Raw genomic sequence first — 20,575 nt, forward strand, 5'->3', positions numbered from 1 at the left:
CAGTGGACATTGATGTCTTAACAACTGCCCGATTCAGTCTGAAAATATATATGATGGTAAGTAAGCAGGAATCATTTGATGACAACTTTCATTAATGACAGCCTTCAATACCCGGTGCTTGACAAGTTTCTGATGGTGTAGTGACAGATCGGGAGCTCTGGTGTTCTATGTGGCAAAATTACTGTTTTTGTCAAAGGAGTCTGACGGCTTTGAAGACAGGTCGATATAAACGCTTCAATTTCCTGTCAGGAAAATATGAGGAAAGTGAACTTGTTTGTTTTTTTTTTTTTAAAATCACTCTTTCTCCTCCTTCAAAATAAACTGTCTAAACTGTCCGACCGACGTCTACAGTGCTGTAGACTTTTGCGTTATGTGTTGTTGGGAGACATACCATCGTAGGTGCCGCTCTCCAGCAACAGTCCACTTTCTTCCAGGTCACGAAACTCTCCCACACTGATGAAATTGTAGTCCACTCCAGGAACCTCCCCCTCCCGGGGCTGCCGAGTGGTACCTGCCAACAACGACACAGTTTAAGACAGGGGGAAACATCCAAATAAGCGGAATGTGCCATTCACAAACGTGGGGGGTGTGGATATAAGAGATGGACGTGACACTGTATCTGACATGCTCACGGGGATGCGGTTTAAGTTAAACGCAGCGCTCAGGGGGCGCATCTGTGTCTATATCATGAATAGTCAACAGAGCAGGGACCACAGAGCTATGAATGAATTATTAAAATATGAAACAGAGAAGCAGCACAGCTGTCAGAATACAGAGAAAGTGTAACTGAAGATAATGATAATGAACAGGATTTTAATTGCACACTTTTTACTTTGACTTCTGTGTTCAGCAGCTCCTTTATTCCTGAAGCATGCAATTAAACACTATATGAATGCGATAAGTACGCGAGGAGAATCAGAGGAGACGGCACATGAACGGATGAAATCTCATCTGACTTCACTATAGACTGTTTTTGGTTAATAATTAGACTTCTTTTCCATCCGCCGTACACTTCCCACGCGCTGCCTCGGTTTCCATGACGATATAATGGATTATAATGACTAAACATAAAAGGTATAGTGGTGTCAGCATCACGCTACTTAAGTTTAAAGTCTTGCTTATGCAGAACGTTTCTAAGACAATCCTGTGTGCAGTAAACAAGATAATGAATTTCTCATACATTTATTCAAATACCTTTCCAGTAAGATTAAAGGTTACGGCCTTACAGCGGTGGAAGAAGTATTCAGAAGTACTCCATAAGTCCTTCATTAAGTATAATCAAGAAAATGTACTTAAAAGTATAGAAAGTACTCATTGCATATCAGTGGATTAATATAAATGCAGGCTTGTACTGTTGTATTTGATTGAGGTGGAGTTATTTCTTAAAACAATTTTGTACAGGACTGCAGCTAATGATGATTATTTTCATTTTGGATTCATCTGCTGATTATTATTATTTTATTTCTTTTACAAATAATAAATCAATTGTTGTGCATGTAATGAGAAATGTTGAATGTTTCAACAATGACTGTTTTGTGCCCGACTGACTTCTGTTTTTCAGGCCAAGGACCTCATAGCTGATAGAGAGACGGAGCAGAGACCTTGTGCTACATACAGTTTATTGTAACTTGTATTGTATATTAAAGTGGGCCTACAACAATGGCCTATAGTGCTCACAGACTGCCTGAGGAATCGTGGGTAGTCTATCAACAATAATGTAAAAAGAAGTAGGCTCATTTATCTAATAATATATATTGTAATCATTCATCTAACTGAAGAGGCTGCAATCGTATAAAAAAGTTGGGTTGCTTAATTTAGAAAAACACAATATTTTAAAAATACGTTTTACAATCATTGTATGTTTGGTGCACGTTCAAAAGATTGTGGAGGAAAGAGGACAGTACTTCAGTAGCATGAAAAGAAAGAACTTCAACATTGGAGTTCCTTAAATATGAACGTTCAACCTGTTTCCAACAACAACCACAGAGTTTGCCAGGTTCCTAAACCAAGGGCATACTCCGTCACAGTCAGTGACATTTTTCAGAGTACAGTCTGTTTCATGCCAGTTTTGACGGTCAAGGCCATTCATTATTTTATGTCTGAAACGATCTTGGAGATTGAAGTGCAGTACTTTCAACCTTTTTTTTTTTTTATATATCTTCTTCACTTCTGTTTGAAATTCTGTCCATCACATGAAGCACATCTCCAACACCGTACTCCAGCTCCGGCAAAGTCCCACTCATTAAATCATAATCTACCGTAAGTGCTGCATCTGGTTAAGAAACAGTCGTGTTTTGCCTTGTTGATTCTCTCATCTGAGACCCTGAAAACACATTGTTATGAAAATGATTTCACGCTCCCCAACATGCGACTCAGCTTACAGTCATTTCAGATGCAATCAGGGCTTTCACAGTACCTTGGCTGAACTACTCTGCTATCTGGCTCCGCTGCAGGCACGAGGGATTTTAACTCAAGAGTTTTAATAGGAACCTGTCCCCATTCTTCATTTTCTTTCTGTGTCAACATCCATCCTGCCTGCAGTGTGAGCCATCACATCTGAAACAGCTTAGTCTGTTGCAAAGACAATCTTTCATGATGTCAAACGGAGCAATCAGAGGAGACCAGTGCAGGCACAGAGGGAGGAAATATGAGCTTGTTTTTCGGACAGGGAAATGTGGTTATTTCGCTTTTTTTATTGTTTATTCAGCTACTTTACCTGAAGAGATTTACTTTTATTTTACAGTTGCAATTCTCATAACGCCATCACAGGCATATGATGCCAAGTGTTGCTGTAATAAAACCTCAAGAGGTGATACGGCCTAAAAAAAAAAAAAAAAGAAACCATGGATGCTATCTGCTCTGATGTGTTCTGCATGGATGAATTCACATCTTCTCCACAGTCTCCACACCTGGACAGCTGTGAGGGAAAGAATCTATCATTACACCCCAGCCATTTGAAGAGAGACTGCTAAGGACCTAGACGTCGTCTAACTGTTATGTGCGAAGGAGTGCTGGGATGAGTAGCTTTGAAGAAAAGACAAGAGGAAATTTGCTGCCACGGCTGACTTAAAAAGAGCGGTGCACTGTTTTCACTTCCATCTCGTGTTCGGGTTCCTCACCAGCTTCTCTTTGAAAAGATAAAAAAAACAAGCACATGAAAAGAATAAAGGACAAAAGTGTCAAACTAAAGCAAAATGAAAAACGTTAAAAAAAAAAGTAGGAATAGTTACCGGGCCTACACGGGTTATCTAGTTCTTCTTTGTGTGTTTCCCGCCTAGCAGGTTGAACACCCACTCTGTGGGGCAGCAGAAGCCAAGTGACAAGTGTTTCCCAACAAGGCTCCCAGATGCTAATTGTAGCTGAACAATAAAATGTGAAAAACAAAGAAGAGAAAGCAATTTTCAGATGCCAGAAACTGTTCTAGACTCCGACAAGAGAACCAGAGGATATTGCTGGACGTTGGCTGTAACGTCTGATGAACACACAGATTCTATTTTCTGTCCATTCGGTTTCCACTTGTCTCTCTATTTCCTGTCGCTATTGCCGGTTATGGTAAACACGAGTCAGAAGTCTCAGTCCTGATTGATTCACACAGCACACTATATGTTTCTCGAAGTTGTGCACATTTATGAGGAGGTCACGTGGCCTGAGACTACAACGTTCACAGCAGATATCAGGCTGAAAAGATGATTTTTGCAAGATGCTTAACTTATCGGTACATCGATGCGTGCTATTTATTAAGATTTTAACATTCTTTGCCACAAATTTAGTCTCATACAATCCATAAAGTGACTGATTTTTGCTTTGTTTGTCTAGAAGTTAATATATTTCTCACCCAGCTATACAACACATATCTCATTAATAATGTAATTTTGAGTAATGAGCTTGTTACACAACAACAAGCATGGTGTAAAATAACTAAAACCGAATGAATCTCTACCGTACACTCACAGATATGGCATCAGCGCTCGTTTCGAATGACCGCACTCTGTTCTGTTCACTGCTGCCCTTCATTACAACATGAACTTATTCATGTATTCATCCAAAGTATCCGAAGAAAAACATTGTTTTACCTGCAGCACGGAGGGATTTGAATCACAGTGCATGTCGGTGTTACGCGTGGTGTGAAGCACTACTATAAAACGATTACGGCTGCGTAATTAAATGAAAAAGGAAACAGACTCGAGCGCCGAGCGCTGCCCGTGTTTTTATTTGTCTCTTCAAGTTTATTGCCCTTGTTTTCTTTTTTATCAAATTCATGAGAGTTGAAAAGTTTATTAGATATTTTAGGCAATTTTTTACGATTCACTTTGAACTTCTTTTTTCCTCTGTAGTAAGAAAAGAAATAAAAAAAATCCATGATGAGCTACATCAATGCAAAGCTGTGCTTTATCTTTTGTCTCAGTGGCTTAAAAACTTAAAAGGAGTCCTCTTCAATCTTCTTAAGTAAAAGAAATGCATGGATTGAAAACCTGGGGCACTTCTTCTTTCCACTTCCAGTTCCACTATCCTTTCTTGTTGTTTTTTATATTATTTTTTTTGCCCGATATTAATGCCCTGAGACTGATAAGACAAAAAAAAAGAAGGGTAGTAGGCGGTGGAGTAGTGGGGGGGTCGGGATTTAGTTGAGCTTTAAGGATTTCGTGGTGCCCTGGACCCTTGGCACTGTCATCTTGTGTGACACTTAATGAAGCCTCGCTCTGTGTGTGTGTGTGTGTGTGTGTGTGTGTGTGTGTTAGTGGGTGTAGTGGAAGAGCGAAGTCATGCTTTGTCTCACTCTGAGATGCCATTTCGTGGCTGCTGTAATGAGCACAGGCATCATGCTGTAGTTGCTATTTAGGCTCTTCGTGTGGTCAGTGCACTGTGATAAGGCACTGACACAGGCTGGCATGAGTGGACTGGACAAGAGACACCAGACTGCAGCGTCTCGTACGGGACATACATGCACGATGGTGACTAAAATATGAAGAAACGGCTGAAACATGACGTGCGTCGTCAGTGACTAAACTGCTGTAACGATCTTCAGGGTGATGGGAGGAAACTGAGCACAACAACTCAGATGTGAGAGATGATGAGAGAGATGTTACTGCCTCTATACACAGCAACTAAACAGCCAAGGAGCAGCGTGGCCTTGTTTAGTGCTTCATACTTTAAGCTGCTTTCTACAGCAAATTTGCGAGCAGCTTCATTCTGCAAGATAAGCAACTAGAAAATGTTCGCTCCAATTAAACCGGAAGCTTCAAAATATGCCTTTAAAGCGACTTTCCCTTCATGCAAAATGTCAGACATGAGAGCTTTCCAAATGCTAACCGAGACAGTGGTATTTATCAGTGATAAGTAACAAAAAAAAAAAGTCTTTTTAACTCAGCTGCGCAGCCCAGAGAACTGCAGCTGCTCTTTCATTCACGCCTGTTGGCCTTGTTGTTCCTTTTTTAAAAATCACTCGGGTATGAAAAACAAAACGTTCTGTCGTGGTTACTTATTCTTCTGCTTCTCCCTCAAACCGTTAATTATAAAATAACCAAGGTCTGACTAGAATCCAGAATTGAAAATAAATGTCTCTTTTCATTCAATACTTCTGCCTCAAAACAAATTTTTGTTAAATTAAACATAAAAATTGAGAAACTGGGTCATTCCCCTCAATTCCAATACAATTTGTTGCCCTGAAGCCCTGAAGACTTGACGCGTATTACACTCACAGTCGGTAATGTCAGCCTTTCGTATAATAATAAGGTTTTCCCAGGACACAAGAATATTAAACCTAAGACTGGGTGCTTTTAAAAACACATAAGGGATGCAGGCAAATAAATAGGATGGTGCAGGCAGTGCAACAGATGAGAACAGACCAGGCTCCATCTGGACGGGTCAGAGCCCAGACAGAGAGAGAGAGAGAGAGGTGGAGGTGGGAGTGAGGTGCCCAAGGCTGTGGAAGCTACTCACAGGGAATGGTGCGCAGGTACAGGTTGTCCCTGATCACCTGCTGCAGCTTATGGTCCAGGGAGCCCTTCTGAAACTGCAGGCTGAGGTAGTGACGCAAATCAGTATTCAACACCTTACCTAGAGGAAAAAAGGAAAAAAATGTGGGTCAGTCCGACAATTAAATCACGTAGGAGGCCATCTACATAGCGCTCATTTACAAAACGCTCACGCTGATGATTTCGACACGATTAAAAAAGACGATTCTGAAATTTAAATGCATTAAAAAAAGCGACGCTACACTCCTACAACACACGCTACAAGAGCCGAATCAAAAGGATCCTTGCAGTTACCTCCACTTGAGAAGTCCCAAAGTCGGCATATTGAAGCTGTCATAATGTGATGAAACATTAATTGAGCTTGTTCATTAAAATCCACATGCATGCATTTACAAAAGAGCTGTTGCTTCTTGGGAACGACAGCACATAGGAGCATGCACCGTCACCTTCAACAGGAGGAAGATGTACCATTCTCCTCTGAGCGACGGGATGTCAGTGAGAGGAAGCCGAAAGATAAAGAGAGACAGAGCGAGAACTCCCTCATGTTTGCTATAGTGGCACTCTTCCTCCTGTGTGGACTCCAGCTGTCCTTCCTCGGGATGGGACATGCAGGATGTGCTTTGAATATGGCTCCAGTTACACTCTGGGTATCAATAACCAACCCTTCCTCAAAGCTGCCCAGCAGGGGGTACGCTTTAAACCTGAGCACCGGGGTCCACCATCTACATCAAAACATCATGTTGCAGTTGTTCTGACAGTTACCACAGCTGCAACAATAACCTGTCAAAATCCAGTTTCATGTTCTACATCTGCATCTTCCTCCTTTGGGTGGTCTCAAACTCAGCGATTGCATGTCTGCCAGACTCTCTGACGTAGGTGCTATGATCCCGCAGATCTTCTCCAGATCAGGAAATGTTGACAAATCAAAATCAGGCAGGCTGTGAGTAATGTCATCCAGACTCCGAATGAGATTTGCATTCAGCTACTTTGAGAAACATCAGTCAGAGAGATAAAACACCTCTCCCGGCAAGACACCTAGAGAGATTGTAAATACAGGATTCTCCCCATTGTGAGATTAATTCAGCCGCTGGCTAATATTCTGATGAATATTTTATCGCCGAGCTGCCTGACACGTCTTATTTTCGCTACTTCGCTGATCAGTTGCACGCTCAAAAGTATCTGCAGACTCACTTTGATTTCAGTATGAAACATTTTCCCACACAACACAAAAGATTCCCTCTTTCGTATGAGTGGCAGGGTTCAGACTAGTGGAAATTGGCAGAAAGAAACCGAATAAAAAATAATCATATTGCGTAGAAACAAAGAAAAATATTCTCACAGTAAAAAGGAATGAAAAATCTAAAGTGAGGAGCATCCTACGCATCCCACACTCTGCAGGAGTTCTACTCTGAAAGTTGGACGGTATTTTTTTTTTTTATGATACCCATTTTTAGCAGGAAGTATTAAAGGACAGACTTGGCTGCTGGGAAATAAAAAAAAAGTCACCACCTATCAAACTCAAAACTGCTGTAAACTAAATTAAGTCCTCTTATTCATCCCCCCCCTCGAGGGGATAAAACGTGTAGCGCTGGGACTGCAGATCAGCAGCATTATATTGCATGGCTGTGGGGTCATCTGCCAAAGAGTGCTGTTGAAAATATTTTTTATTAAAAGCGGTTTCACACACACACACACACACACAAGCTAATAATTCAAGTGATTTTGGAACTTGCGATGCTTTTCAAGTGCGCCTGCTGCTTTACTTAATTTGAAACAGTCCAGTAACTTCGGCAAGCCAAAGCTACAAGTGAGGGCCGGTGCCAAGAGAAGCATGGCTCTGCATTATGTAACTAACTAACTCTATAGACTTTTTACTGGCACAATGAATGTGAGGAATTTAGGTCAAGGAAACAAAAGCTGGATCTGAGTACGCATTGCAAACTGGAAAGCCACAAGCCTGTGGTCCATGTTCCCAGAAGCTATGAGACATGAAAAACCCCTAAAACACACACAAACAATATACATCCCATACCGGGTCAAGCCCGTTCCCATGTTCTACGCCTTCATGCCTATCATCATGCTTGGGAATGCCACCCAGGATCCATTTTCACACACTGCCCTGAAAGATCAGATGGTTTCAGTATGGACAATGGATGGGGCTAATTGTTACCGCAGGATTCCTGCAACCGAGGGTAGATACCCCACTGGGTCAACAAAATCAATCTCTCCCTTTCTCCCTCTCTCACATACACAAACATGCAAATCACCTCCCCTTTCCCAAAGCAAACTCCCACTCAAGTGCTCCTAACAGGGTAGTCTTTGTGGCCCTGCCTGTCGGGTTGTGTTAGCGTGCCGCATCATATCTCCAGAGATGGAGAGGCAGAGAGAGAGAGAGAGAGAGGGAAAGGGAAGCGGGAGAGGAGGCAACTCTCAGCCTCCCGCTAGGTTACAAGGCAGCGCATCACTGGCCTGCCAGGCCGGTGGTGCGAGGCATGCGGGACACAATGGGAGCCTTTGTGCCTTGTCATCTGGCTATTAGACACTTTCTCATACATGGAACGAGTCGGTGTGGGGGAAAAGGGGGAGGGGGGGGGGGTTGCAGTTCAAGGATGGCGGATCATTAAAAACAGAGGGAGCGAGGGAGGACGTGGGGGAGGTGGGGGGGGATATTTGGAGAGAGGAGTAATGATGATGCATGGGAACACACGTGGAAACTCACGCAGCCTTCCCTCCTCCTGCCCTTTAATCATTATTCTATCGCTCCATCTCTGACTGTGCGTCTTTTTCCTCCCTCGCTGTGGAGATTCATCAGTCGTGGCAGATCCCCACCGGGCTCCTCACACCTATCGCTTTCTGAACAGCTATCTTCCTTTTTCCCCTGCATCTCCCACCCACCCCCAGTTTTTCTTTCTTCCACTGCTTGCCACTTAACCTTTTGTTTTCTCTCATATCATGAGCCCCTTCTGCTTTCAAGTGCACATCAACCTGTTGCTGCCCCCTCTCTGCCTGTCTTCTGCCTCTTAAATCATGCTGGATAAAAAAAAAGGCAAATAAAAACCGAGCTCGCTTCAGCTTGCTCTTTCTCAATTCGCCATTAGGTTTTCGTATTTACACATGGTATGTGTGAAGGGAGTGGGAGTGGGAGGAGGAGGTGGAGAGGTCTAAGTTAAGAGTGAAAACATACTGTACTGTATGGATGTATTTTCTGCCTGTCTCTTCCCTCCATCACACACATCCACAGAAATGAAAACACATGCTGCTGCCCATCATCCCCAGTCCCCTAGGACTCTTACATTTTGGTATCTGCCATGGGAAACTGCTACTCTCAGCTCACCTCACCAGCTGTCATTTTCTGTAACTGATGTCAAAACTATTGAAGTGCTCTATGCGAAAAGTCTTTCATTGAGAGACAAGTTGTTTTTCAGCCAAAAAAGACCAGACAAGAGCTTCAGTCCTGCTTCTGTTATAAAGCAGGTTTAGCAGCATGGAGTACCATGCTTTGCTTTAAGGCACGCTGTCAGTGTCTGAAATTTGTGTGAGTTTTTTGTTGCCAATCTTACAACAAAAATGAGTAAAGGCAAAAACTATAGATCTGCGGCCGTGCGAGGCGGGTCTCTGAGGATGTGCTTGAGTGAAGCTTTGAGCTAAATGCTAATGGCAGCATGCTCATGATGACAATGATTTTTGGCCAAGCGGCTGTGAAATGAAGCCAACGTTTGCAGTTCCTCAAATGGCCACTCGAGACTGGCTACAAAACGAGTCAGATCTCCGTAAGTCCCCATGTTCAAATGTCCAACTTCACAGCAGGAATAAACATGTTTACAGCCTGATACAAAAAAAAAAAAACAGTTTTTCTATACCTAATTTCCCTGTTCATCACTAACCTGTTCCATTTATATTAAGAAGAATTAACAGCATGGTCGCTTTGATTGACAGGTGAGTGCCGTTACAGGGGGCTTGTTTAAGCAATCACAATGTCTAAGCTCCATCCATGTTCCACGTCTTCTTTGCCCATCTTTGGATTAGCTGAGAGGCGGCAGACGTAGGACTACCAAGATGACGCCCATGCTCTGAGCTTCACAACTCTTTTCAGAAACCTATGGGTGACTACAAGGATACAACATCCATGTTTTATTCATGTGTTTGGCAGATATAATGATCACCATCCTAAGTTAGTGTGTTAGAATGCTGACATTTAATAATCAGCACAAAGCAAAGATGAGGTGGACGGGAAATGTCAATAATTCTGCAGGTCTTTGATAAAAGTATTTATGGTATTGATTTCTCTTCGGAAGAACATGCTTAAGGAAAAGACAGGGGAACATCAAAGACAGTAGGATTTATCTTCTGGGAACCATGAATGTCTGTTTTAAATTTGTTCCATTCAAAAGCTGTTGGGATATTTCAGTCTGGCAACAAAGTGGTAGACTGACCGGCTGACATTCGCTAGAATTTTGTTGGAATAAACAAAATACTTGGCAACAGTATTGAAATCCAGCATGTTTTTCACACACTAGATACTGAGCACTCAGGTGAAACTATCAGTCTGCGTGCTGCATTTGGCACAAGAACCATTCAACCAAAAACCAGAAAGAAAATCCCAGCAGCTTGGCTTGCTTCTTGGCAACACCAGCATGCCTTCATCACTTCACCAGGGCCAAAACAATTGACAAGCAGTGAAGATATTTACCCAGGCACCCGGTAAACAGGCAGTTCAATTACAATGCGCTTGCATAAACACAATACCTCTCCTAAATGAGAACGGAAGCAATGCAGAGGTGTCACCAGCAGGGGTGTCAGTGGGCGTCTAATGAGGCAATTCTCTGACAGTAGTGCAGCTCAGGAAACGGGGAGAAAGCCCCCGCCATCTGCTAATTACCACCTTGTTAGGTTCATTTGGCAACTCAGGGTGGCAGAATGTCCTGCCTCATTCTGTGTGACAGGCAGAGGGAGAATCAACAGTTTACCAGCATCTAAGGGACATCCAGATTCTTCAGTCTCTCCTCAAAACGGCAGAGAGACAAATGAGATTACAATCCTGGCATGGCTTGTTTTCACTCCAAAGAGCAGCAGATGCAGAGAGACAGGCGTTTCGGGTTCCAACGCCAACGGTATTATCCCCCGTACCCATGCCCATGTGTTCCCGATAGTCGTGGAACTACTACAACTCCCCTTGAACACTGGAAGTGGTGTTGCATTTTCTAACCTGACACAAACTCTGTTGCTCTTACGGACACTATTTAAGGTGAGAGCTGTAATTGGCTGGAAAAAAAAGAGTCAGTGAGAGGTCAATTAGTGGATGCTGAGCCCAAGAGATTAATTGTGGATGGAAGGTAGGCTTTGGGATGAAAAATGTTAGATGAAGGAAATCAGTGTCCCTGGTCACCCTTTTCTCCCCCTCAGGTTAGATACATCCTTCTTAAAATCCAATTAGTGAGATTGTATCTCAACGTAAGGTCAGTCCGCTTTTTTTGGTATAAAATGGCTAATGATCGGGTCGAGAACCTCCTAATGCAACCTCCACTTTTCTAATTGTGTCTTTGCTACACTGACATGCACACAAAAAAAACTTTGTCCTTAGCAATTTGAGCATGTTTTGAACAAGTTTGCTGGCAGACTCCATGAGGAGTTAATACTTATCGATACCACAACATAGAAGGGGGTGAAGTGCTAGAGGAGAAGTGACTCTTGATACTATTTTGAGCGTGCTCTGCCACAAGGACAGTGGCATTATCCCTGCACCCTTGGCAGAACAGCACAATCAACTCTTTAAGCGGATAATTGAAAGGAATGGTCTTGCTACACATTGCGTGCAGGCTTAATGTTGCGGGGCTTATTATAGTCAATGTGATAATCATCAGTGCACTTGGCAATAGACACAGATGGTGTCCCAAAGCACTCAGCATTCAGAAATATATTCTTGGCTCCGGATGGCTTGCCTGCTATTGTTGGCTGACTGTACTAAATATCCATTAGTTACATGTTTGAGATAAAACTGGCTCAGTGCTTTCTTGGCCCATTTAAATGGTACACACCTATTCTGTTGACACATGGAGTATGTGCTTCTACAAGCTTACAACTTCAGAGCAGTCAGCTAGGGTGTGTAGGTGGGTACAATGAATTATTGCTGAAAGATGTGAGTTCACATTAATTCAAGGTACTGTGTCCTCCCCCAGTCGCTGTGTTACAGCATGTGACAGAAATGTCAAGCTCAAACCAACTCAAACCAACCCCCACAAACAGTGAGGAACGACCTTGAAAACTGTCCTTTCTAATCCTATTGTGGCTTAGAGGAAGACATTTAACAAAAAGCCGAAACAACGCCGAGGTCGAGCCTCGCTCATCTTGCAGGTCCCTTTTGGATTCTTAGCTGGGGCAGGGAGGTGAAAGAACAGTCACAGTCACCCCGTGGTCATCCTGAGCGGGCGGGGCCTTCGCCCCCCCTCTCCTGTCCGCTTCCCGTGATGTTGAGCAGACTGACAGATCATGACATTAACCTCTCCTTCGCCCAGTATCCGTGTCCAAACCACCTCCCTGAGCACTGCTATCTGCTCTGCAGTGTTTCAGGTCCCACCACCACTGCAGTGGTTAGTGGTTTGCTGCCCACTGGTGTCATGCATAATGAAAACTGTTAGGGGCTTCCAGAGCTGACTTTAGTATGTCAGAGAGGAAAAGTATACTGGTCACAGTATGTAGTGTAATTATGATGTCAATAATGCTGTTTGTTTTTTGGTCCTTCGGTCCACAAGCTTGGTCCAGACTAAAATATCTCAACAGCTATTAGAGGAATTGACACAAACCTCTGTAAGGACATTCATTCATGGTCCTCAGGGGATTATTCCTAATGAATCCTTTTGTAATCCCATGACTTTTTCTTTAGCACTACCATGAGGTTGACCTTTGAGCATCTTCTTTTTACTGAAATGTCTAAACAACTATCAAATGGATTGCCATGGCATTTTGGCATACAGACATTCATTGTCCCTAGAGGATAAATCCTAGTGACTGATGCTCCCCCTAATTTTTCATCTAGTGCCACCAGAAGGTCAGAGTTCTGACTCATCCAGTGAAATATCTTGACATTTGCCGAATAGAGTAGCGTAACATTTTGTTCAGACATGCATGGTTCCCAGACCGACCTTTGCTGACCTCTAACCTTTCATCTAGACCCACCGTTGTGGTGGTCTGGAGTGAAGCGACTCAACAACTATTAGATACATTGGCTTGAAACTTGCTAGAAATATATATCTTGCCCCCAGATATGTATAGTAACGAAGTGGAACTACTTAAGTACTGTACTTAAGTACTAAAATGCAGTGTCTGTACTTTTTTGGAGTATTATATTTTTCCCCAACTTCTACTTTTACTGCACTACATATTTTTGATGAATTTAATACTTTTACTCCGATACATTTTTCATGTGCTGAATCGTTACTCGTTACTACTGTAGCGTCCAGCCAGACACGTGATGAATGACGAGGCGATATTCAACAAACCTGCATTTATTGCTGAGCGGTTTGGTTACAGGACTCGGTTACTGTCGGCCGTAACCACGCCAAAAAACAACAACAACAACATAACAGTCCGGGTCTCACACATCAACCTCGCTCGTGCGCCGTACTTCATACACCTGACTCACCCAGGTGCGCTCTCTCACCTGCTCCCCCGCCCCCTCGCTCTCGCATTCATTCAGACGCATTCACAGACCATGGGAAATCACAGAACTCTACCATGAACATTGTAACACTGTAACATTAGAAGTTGTGCCTTAATAAATATTTGAAATAATATAAACAACAGTACTTGTACTTGTACTTGTACTTTCACTTTCAGTACTTGAGTAGCAATTTTTTACAAACTTCTACTTGCAATACTTAAGTACAACATTTTTTGAATACTTTAGTACTTTTACTTAAGTATGGTGTTTAAAGAACACTTCAACTTCTAATCAAGTCAGTTTTTTGATATAGCACTTGTACTTCTACTCCACTCTTTTACTCCAGTACTTTATACATCTCTGCTTGCCCCCTCAGGTAAAATTATAATACATTTTGTGATCCCTTACTTTTTCTTATAGTGCGAATATTGGGTCAAACTTTTCAGTTCATGTCTTCCAGTAAAACTAATGACTAGTGACAGCCTCGTCTGTATTCATGTGTAGTGCTAATTAGCAAATGTTAGTATATAAATAACATCTTAAACCTACATGGCGAACAACTGGGTGGTAAAGGTTTTACCTGCTAAACATCAGCATGTTAGGTCATGGTGAGCACTGAGTTCAGCCTGTGGACTCTTTGTCGTGTTACATGAACTGATTACATCGCATGCACAATAGCTCAGTTCTCTAAGGTACTGGATTATGATTGTTTCTGTGGAACTCTGTGGTCTTTCTGTAAGCTATTTACCAGGAAATAATGTACATCATAGCTGAGCCGACAATGAGGGGAGCTCTGACGCTAATAGCTACAGATTCTACCAGTGATATTAATGATTCGGTTACACTGTCCACCTCTGTCTGTAGGTTCAACAGGTTCTGTTTGCCACTGGACAGTGTCGATTTCGATACAGGAATACCTCAGTGAAAGGGATGCTATTCAGGGTGGTACAGCACTTCAAAAGAAAAAGACAAAAAAGGAAAGAAACTAACAAACAACAGAAAGAAAAAAATCAGGTCAAAACAGCGAGACAGACTTTAACAAGCATTGGAGACCATTGTTGTCCACTACCGCCCAGGGCATTGTTTAAGCATGCATTTCCAGTATTCTGACCGATCAGGCCAACGGTAAGAGAGAAAAGATGAGTAAGAGGATGAAAAGACCAAGATTTTTAACAAGGTGTCTTTAGACTTTTGCACATGTCTTTTTAGCGACTGGTTTCTCTTTCATCTCGAGGATTCAATGTCCCGGCAGCTTCTGTTCTACTCTAAAATGCACAGCTCTGAATCTCGAACAGCGTGGTTAACCCCCATGTGGGACAAACAAACAAGATAAAATGACTGGATGAAAATGCTAACATAATGCGGCAGAGCTCAGGAGGGGTGCAGCATAGTTATCTGTGTGTGTGTGTGTGTGTGTGTTCATGCCAGTAAGCCTCGGCACACATTCCCTATTTGCCCCATTGTTCATTTGGCTGATCTGTTGTGTGGAGGCTGTCTGGAAGTGAAAGAAGAAGAAGAAGAAGCTCCTTTCCATCATCAAAAGCCTGCTGCTGTTTGCTATCGCTGTGGTCTGAAACCTCCGTCTGTCTATCTGCACACAGACACACACGTACACCTACTGTACACACACACACACAAGAAAAAACACACACCCACTGTGCATGTGAGCATACATATGCACACACGACACACATGCTCATGACAGCTTCCAGGGAGTCTGCTGCGAAGCACGGATCAAAGAGCGGAACAATCTTTTCATCAATGATAGGGAGTGATCTTTACATCCCAGTGTATGGAGAGAGGGATACAGAGGGTTTCATTGTCATCAGTAAATTGCAGAGAATGAAAGGGGAGAGATCAATCAGTGTATATTACTGAAGGATCTGAGAGACAGGAACCAACCAGGAGATGGATGGAGCACCAGCAGCACCTCCTGCAACTCTGTGGATTACGGTTCTGCAGAGCAAGTAAAGTGATGCACTCTTAGCCTCAATAACTTGGGATGTCACTGACAATATGCCGCCCGATGCATCAGAGAGAACCCCAGGAGACACAAAGGTCTCTTTATCTTGTTCTTTTAACTTCTCTCTCTCTCACACACACTCACACACATACAAACAATGCCTGAAAACACCCAGAAGACACTGTTACATATCAGAGATTGGCAGAGTTTGTGATAGCGACTATGCTGAATCTGAAATGTAAGGTCAAGAGACATGGAACAGGTACCTAATGAGGTATTTGTTTTGTGGGCTTGCACTGTGTGCATGTGCAAAGCTGGGTTCAAAGGCCTTCGGTTAGTCAGCAGCAGCGATGTTTTATGCACGTCTGCTAACAATATGCACAACAGAGCAGAAGGCATCAAATTGAAAAAGCCCGAGGAGCTGCAGCAGTTGCTGATTTGATGTGCGCATCTCTTGTTGCCGGGCTGACCCAGATGCTGCTCGATCCTGGACTCGCACACATCTGCAAACGGCATCCAGCTGACACATGCACACATCAGAGCTATATTTGCACACATTAGTGCTGAAACAATTAGTTGATTAATGGTTACGACCATTCATCAAGTAAGAAAACCAACAGTTTTGCAACATCTGTTGGCATTTCTTTTAGTTTGAGTACTCAATTAGACACTACACTTGCAGATTAGGATTGTCCATACAAAACAATCATGTGGTAAAATGCATTATTATAGAGTAAAATACCCAGCAGTGCCTTAACGAGCTGAAACTAGCACTCTGAAAGTAGTCAGTCTGCTTAATTAGTACTTTAAGATCTAGTGTTTTCACGATGATGATTCGTCTGTACTCTTTGCAAGACCTCCACACTACTACTGCTGTAGCATCAAGTACTTGAAGAAGAGTGAATGAAGGGTCGTTGTGTTTGTGGGACCAAAGAAGCAATTTGAAGATGTCACTTTGGGAAATTTTGATGAGTACCTTTCACAATTATTAATCAGGATTATAAGATAAATAGTAATGAAATGATTTAGTTGCAGTCCTGTACAACAGTAACATAACTTTATAACTTTATTTCTATCTAAACACTGCAAAAAATCTATAGCTAGTAGGGGTCCCCTTAGTTAGGAGCTCCAACTATTTGCCTGCCTTGCCTAACGGTATAGTCCATCCCAACATTAAGGACTTCTCGTCCATGTTGGCTTTAAAAGTTGAGGTTGAAGTCTCGAATCTTGAATTTTGAATTGAGTCTTTTTGGGGGGAACTCAATTTGCAGGTCAAAAAAGGCCCCAGAACAACCGCTAAATGGAGCTGAAGGTGAAGTTGTTTTGTTGAAATCTCATTCCAAAGTCTAGACTGAACTTTCACTTTAACTTTTAAATGTCAAAGTGCTCAGAAAATATAAGAATTTAGACATCTACAACTCTGTGACAATCGTGCAAACTTCATCGGCCGTGGCAGCTCCAGCATAACTTCAAAATGGACCTTGTGGTGAGACCATTTTGAAAAAGAAAACAGTATTAATGAAAGCAGATGAAACTCATTTTAAAAAAGTGTTTTACACAGAGGAGCACACTCGATACTCTCTGTAGGTATATGTACTGTAACATTTCATCACTGAAAACACCTCACAGCCCGGCTGGTCCTTCACTTTCCTCCTCTCTGTGATCAGCAGCTGTGGCAAAAAAAAAAAAAACTAATTCCAGGTCCGGGGGAACGGTGCGTCTACTATTTCTCACACACATCCACACTCGGTCGCAACCCGATCCCCGTCGTCCATCTCCAGGAGGTCAGATAGGGATGGTGTGCATGAAGAGAAACCACTCTCCTACATTACATCCATCCATCATGTGCTGGAGGCTCTGGCTGCAGAACAGGATACTCGGCCTATCACTGAAATGAGTCAGCTGGCTGGACTTCAGTCATTACAGCCCTATGTCCGCCTTACATCCCTCTTGCTGAGAGATGTGTGTGTCCATGTGAGTGTGTGTGCAGAGAATGGTTAAGAGTTATGGTGGAAAGGGGTTACTCAGCACAAGGGTAGGTGTATGACTTTACCTTAGCGATGCCTATACACATTGCTCGGCCACTGGATACCGACATTTAGCATGTGATTTATCTGTATCTCTTTGAAGGCACACACACAAGGGGCTGCTCAATAAGCTGGGCAGATGCCCAGGGAGGAGAGGGCAGCCACATCACTCACTCACAGCAGATGAAAAGGCTTTAGCAGACAGACGCCAGAGAGCTAGATATAAAGAGAATCAGAGGCAAAAACCTCCCTACAGCCGCAGAATGTCAACCGAATACTTACCTCATGCTGCTTTCAAGGCTCTCTCTGATGACTGGGATTTGTATTCTCCCCGAGTTGCGCCGTAGCAGACGTTAATTATGTTTAATAAATAATTCTTCCACATGGCCGATGGACCTCATGGATGCAGGCTGGGAGGTGTGGGTGAACCGGAGCAAATCAGAAATGAACATCTGTGTGTTTGCTGCTGTCATGAGACAGAAATTGGGTTTGACTTAGTCGGCCAACACCCCATCTAAAAAACACTGCACCGAGCGTGTTGGTGGGGTTACATCATGTGTGCATCTACGCTCGTAGGTAGGCGTCAGACAAGAGGTACCGCACATGCATAATGGCGACTCTGCAAATATGTATTCAAACTGCTCCCCATAGGGATGCACTGCAGTGGTACAACGGCAAACAGGCTGTGACTGTACGCTGGAAGCAAAACGTACACATTAGTCGATCCACAGCCAAATGTCACAATGATCCGAGCTTCTTTTTATTAGCATCTTGGAAATATAAGGGGGGTTTTCTGACAGGAATGAACAATGCACACGGAGAGTGTGGCAGTAATGACACCCAGGCCGAGTGGGTGAGTCATGGTGTTGTGTTGCTTGGGGGACTGATCCAGTCAGAACTGATTTAATAGAGTAGAGTCCTCTCCCCGTTGATCCATAGGTCTTTGTTATTAGTATGATGTCAGAGAGATAGCTCGCAGGAGCTTTCCGTCGAGGGGGTGTTTTGGGATTTTTGTTCGACTGATTCGTTCCATGTGTGATGCGGTTCCTTCCTTGCTGACTCACCCAGATCGGCTCTCATTCATGCGCAAACAAACAGGATAGGTCACCCTCTGGAGAGGTTAGCCCTTAAAATGCAACAGGGTGGTTTCGATCACGACGAAAGAATGGCGCACCGGGACTTGCCAGATCTGTGAGTAAGCCTAATAAAAACCGGACTGATTCAGGGGATCAGCATCAACCGAAACATAACACCCCCCCCTCCACCAAACACCACCTCTCCTGACAAACTGCACATGCAAGCATAAAACCACAGGGATTTCTGAGACGTATTGAAATGTCAATAAATGCTTGAGGACAGGGTCACCCCCTGACCACAAACACATTGACTCACTCCCACTGACTCACTCAATGATAATTATCTGGGTGATTTTGCCACAGACGAAGACGTGCACCGTAAAACAAGAAATATGACGCTAAAAATGCAGTGAACAATACACACGGGTTAATAAAGAGGTCAAGAATGTGGGACGGGAGGGAGAGGGTATGAAATGTTTGTCTATGTGTGCATTATTCTAACATAGTTCTGGATGTAGTAGTTGCCAATCTCGAAATCCGAGATGCACCGAGACGCGGAGACAAACATCCATCGCCTCTTTCGTGCTCTCCTCACCGGCTCCTTGAGGTTTCTTTCGACAGCCGAAAGCCTCGCCATCTCTTAGTACGGAGAAGTGTGTCTTGCTCTGCATCAAAACAATCCCGCTCTTATGTGTCGAGTGCTATGAAAAACAAGTTTGGCTCTGGCAGCGCTGAAAGGAGGACAGCGCGGAGTGACGGCTGCAAAGCTGGGTTATTATTATTTGTTCTTGGTTTACTTTTGAGGATTTTTTTTCCCCTCACTTAAAGATCTTCAATCTTTAGCTCTACTCGGGGAACTTATTGTAGCGTTGACTGGGGGTTTCTTCGTACTATTACAATGTACACCAGCATAAAATATCAAAAAAGAGAACGAAAAGAGGAGTTTTGGTGAGTTCAGCTTCATCTGGGGAGAAGTATACGAACAGTAACCTACTGCCTGGTCACATGGGAGACATCGAATTTGAATTTTGTTCAAAATAAACACGCAACAATGGAGCTGTCTGAGGAGATGCAGTGTGGAGGTGGGTTGTCATTCATAAAAAAAACAACATTTCTGTCCATGAATGTTTGTATGGGGGAGTCATACAAAGTGTGCAAAGTGTGTGTGTGTGTGTGTAGGAGTGTGTTTGTGAGTTTGTTTGCGCACGCTTTTAACATATTACATAACCAGAGCAAGGGATTATAACTCTGTGTCCTTTTGTGCAACAACAAGACAAAAGCATGAACACAGATGCACTAATCAACCATCTTAAAGAGGTTACACACACACACACACACACACACACACACACACACACACACACCCGCCCACAGGTGAATGACAGATTAATGATGTGAATCCCCAGGTGAGGTGAATCCATTAGGCTTAATTACTCAAACGGGATGTCCCTTTATTAGAGCACGCGCGCCCTGCGAGAGCGAGGAGAACGAGGATGCAGATGATAAAGACAATGATAAATTTAATTAACTGTGAGATACAACTGGAGGGGAATTCATACCACTAATCCGCTTTCCCTGAGAATATTTCTGAGCTTGGATTATCAATGAGGGAAGGAGCAATGAGCTGGCAGGAGGAGGACGAGGACTGAGCTGCTCGCGGACGGTCGCTGCCTGCTAAAAGTTTGCCGCCTTGGGGGCTCCCGAGATGGTAGATTAGGCGAATCCTGACCGGTCATAACACAGTTAGCAGCGCTCATTAATTTCACCTCTGAGGAAGATTGTGAGGCAAATATCAATGGCAAAAAAAAAAAAAAAGAAAGAAAAAAGTTAATCTCCATTTTGCAAGGGCGGATAAAAATGTTTCACTTTGCATCCGC

The 20,575-nt window shown here is 43.2% G+C and overlaps 1 protein-coding gene across 3 annotated transcripts in view; it reads right to left on the reverse strand.

Moving 5' to 3' along the window:
• Positions 1-20,575, reverse strand: part of magi3a (membrane associated guanylate kinase, WW and PDZ domain containing 3a) — a 103,283-nt gene that overhangs the window by 34,551 nt on the left and 48,157 nt on the right. For all 3 annotated transcript variants that reach the window (XM_019273921.2, XM_027288645.1, XM_027288644.1), the window contains exons 2-3: positions 5,941-6,057; positions 392-511 (exon numbers count right to left, since the gene is read on the reverse strand). In XM_019273921.2, the coding sequence (XP_019129466.2) occupies positions 392-511; positions 5,941-6,057 (237 nt within the window). The remainder of the gene's footprint in view (positions 1-391; positions 512-5,940; positions 6,058-20,575) is intronic.

This window comes from Larimichthys crocea, chromosome XV (genome assembly GCF_000972845.2).
Source record: "Larimichthys crocea isolate SSNF chromosome XV, L_crocea_2.0, whole genome shotgun sequence".
Classification (NCBI taxonomy): Eukaryota; Metazoa; Chordata; class Actinopteri; family Sciaenidae; genus Larimichthys; species Larimichthys crocea.